The sequence below is a fragment of the Bos indicus genome, chromosome 7 (genome assembly GCF_029378745.1).
Source record: "Bos indicus isolate NIAB-ARS_2022 breed Sahiwal x Tharparkar chromosome 7, NIAB-ARS_B.indTharparkar_mat_pri_1.0, whole genome shotgun sequence".
In the NCBI taxonomy this organism is placed as follows: Eukaryota; Metazoa; Chordata; class Mammalia; order Artiodactyla; family Bovidae; genus Bos; species Bos indicus.
Window position 1 is genome coordinate 28,125,737 of NC_091766.1, and position 1,950 is coordinate 28,127,686.

The following is a 1,950-nucleotide window of genomic DNA, read 5'->3' on the forward strand; positions in this document are numbered from 1 at the left end:
TGAAAGCCTGACACTCTTCATTGGCAGAATAGTCACTAACTTCATAATAATTGTTACCGCTCAGGGTGAGGAAGGAGAATGGAATACATGGTAAGACTTTTATTCTATGAACAGCATATTATTGTCTTTAAAAAGAAAGATGAAAGGAGACCTGTAGGAAATTTGACATGATATTAAAATTTGTTTTATCTGAAGTTTCTCATATTAATGTTTCCCCACTTTTCTGGTTAGTTAAAACATGCAATTAATTGATTTTTTTTTTTTTTAAGATAAGTTAGAAAGGGACTTCAGGTCTTGTTAGAAAAGTAACCATGAGAGCAAAACCTATCTTGGTACAGTGTTACTGCCAGAATTAGAGCAATACTTAGAGCACTTGAATGTTTACAGAGCATTATCACCTCATACATATACAGTCCTGCATAGTGAGTAAGACAAGTGTTTAATAATTTTACACAAAAGCAAACTGATGCTGAGAGAGGGTAAGTAACCCGCTAAATCCATGCAGTGACTGGTTGTTGATAAGCCCGTTTTTGTTGCCTAATCACGTGAAGATAACATAACAACAGCACTTCTCTCATTACGAATAGTCTAGAAACACATTAGGCATTGAAAAGTGCTTAGAAGAAAGAAATCCAGTCAACAAGACCTTAACTCAGTCAATCCTTTTATGGCAAAAAACTATGATTCCTGTCTCTTATTTATCAGAAATCATGAGTTAGAGCTTGAGAAGCAGCTCTGGGATCTTTCCTTTCCCATCTGCCCACCATGACTACCACCATAACACAACTGAGAGGAGGCATAGATGAGGCAATCTAGTCTCCGTGCTTTCTTTCTTTCTTTTTTTTTTTTCCTGTTAAACAAAGAATTGCTTTATTAATACAAACCATTACTACATACCCAAACTATAAAGTGCTAAGAAATTTAAATATCTAAGTCACAGGAAACGGGTGGCAATTCAACATCCAGAGTCGACAGAATGCTTGAGGGAGACTGAAACAGATTAGACTCCCACAGCAGAGGAGGCATTTTCAGAGGCGAAGGGGAGCCCGCATGTAATAGCTGCTCAAGCTTCCTCTCCTCATCAAAGATCGTGAGAGGAACTCCATTCAAGGGGAGGTGGGTGATCTGGTGCTCCTCAGGCAGGTCAAAACGCTCAAAACCTAATGGATTGAAGGGAAAGAATTTTTCTATTTCTGGATAGGTGTCATCTGAGGCAGGAACCGAACTTTTTGCTTTAACAGTCTTCTCAGTAATCTTTTTGGTAGAGGAAGTTGTCTGTTTCTGTTTGAGTGGTCCATTCATCTTAACTGATTTTTCTGTAGCTCTGTTGACAGTTCCCAAAGCCTTTCTCACAGTTTTTGGTAAAGCTGGTGGAGCATCAAACATTTTGCCAACACATGGTGTTGAAACCTGAGATCTCCCATCCAAAGCTTTGACTGAAGGCACAGACCCCAGCTTCAGCCCATCCTTAGGAGCCATATGGATGCCTGGTTCTCCATTTTCCTTATCAACATAGATCAGAGTAGCCATTCTGGATCAAGTTTGGAGTAACAGCCAAACTCTCACAAGACTCTTCTCCGTGCTTTCTTCTAGACCTGTGCTGTTCACATGTGGCTATTGAGCACTTAAAATGTGGTAGTGTGACTGAGAAATTATAAATTCTACCTAATTTAAATTTTAAAACTGAAGCAGTATAAAATATATTTTTCATAAAATGCTACTTTATTATTTTTAAGACATGTCACTTTAACATTTTCTTTCTGTGAGATACTATTGTTGCCTTTTCATATCCACGTCAGACTTACTTTATAAATAAATGTATCAGATTTAATCAGATCTAGTCAGTGTAACTGGGTCAATTCAATTTGAATGACTTTTTTTTAATGCTCAGATGTAACATTGTAATGTGTTCCCTATTTAAATATTTTATGCAAGCAGCACAAGTTACAG

General features: G+C 37.4%; 1 protein-coding gene across 1 annotated transcript; it reads right to left on the reverse strand.

The window, feature by feature from the left end:
* Positions 1–921: 921 nt before the first annotated feature.
* LOC139183904 (securin-like) lies at positions 922–1,573 on the reverse strand. The gene has a single exon (XM_070792205.1). The coding sequence runs from the start codon at positions 1,528–1,530 to the stop codon at positions 922–924; it is 609 nt and encodes a 202-aa protein (XP_070648306.1). The 5' UTR covers positions 1,531–1,573.
* Positions 1,574–1,950: the final 377 nt, after the last annotated feature.

What these genes read in the sequence shown, in the direction of transcription:
- LOC139183904 (XM_070792205.1), bottom strand. Translation starts at nt 1,530, where the DNA reads ATGGCTACTCTGATCTATGTTGATAAGGAAAATGGAGAACCAGGCATC.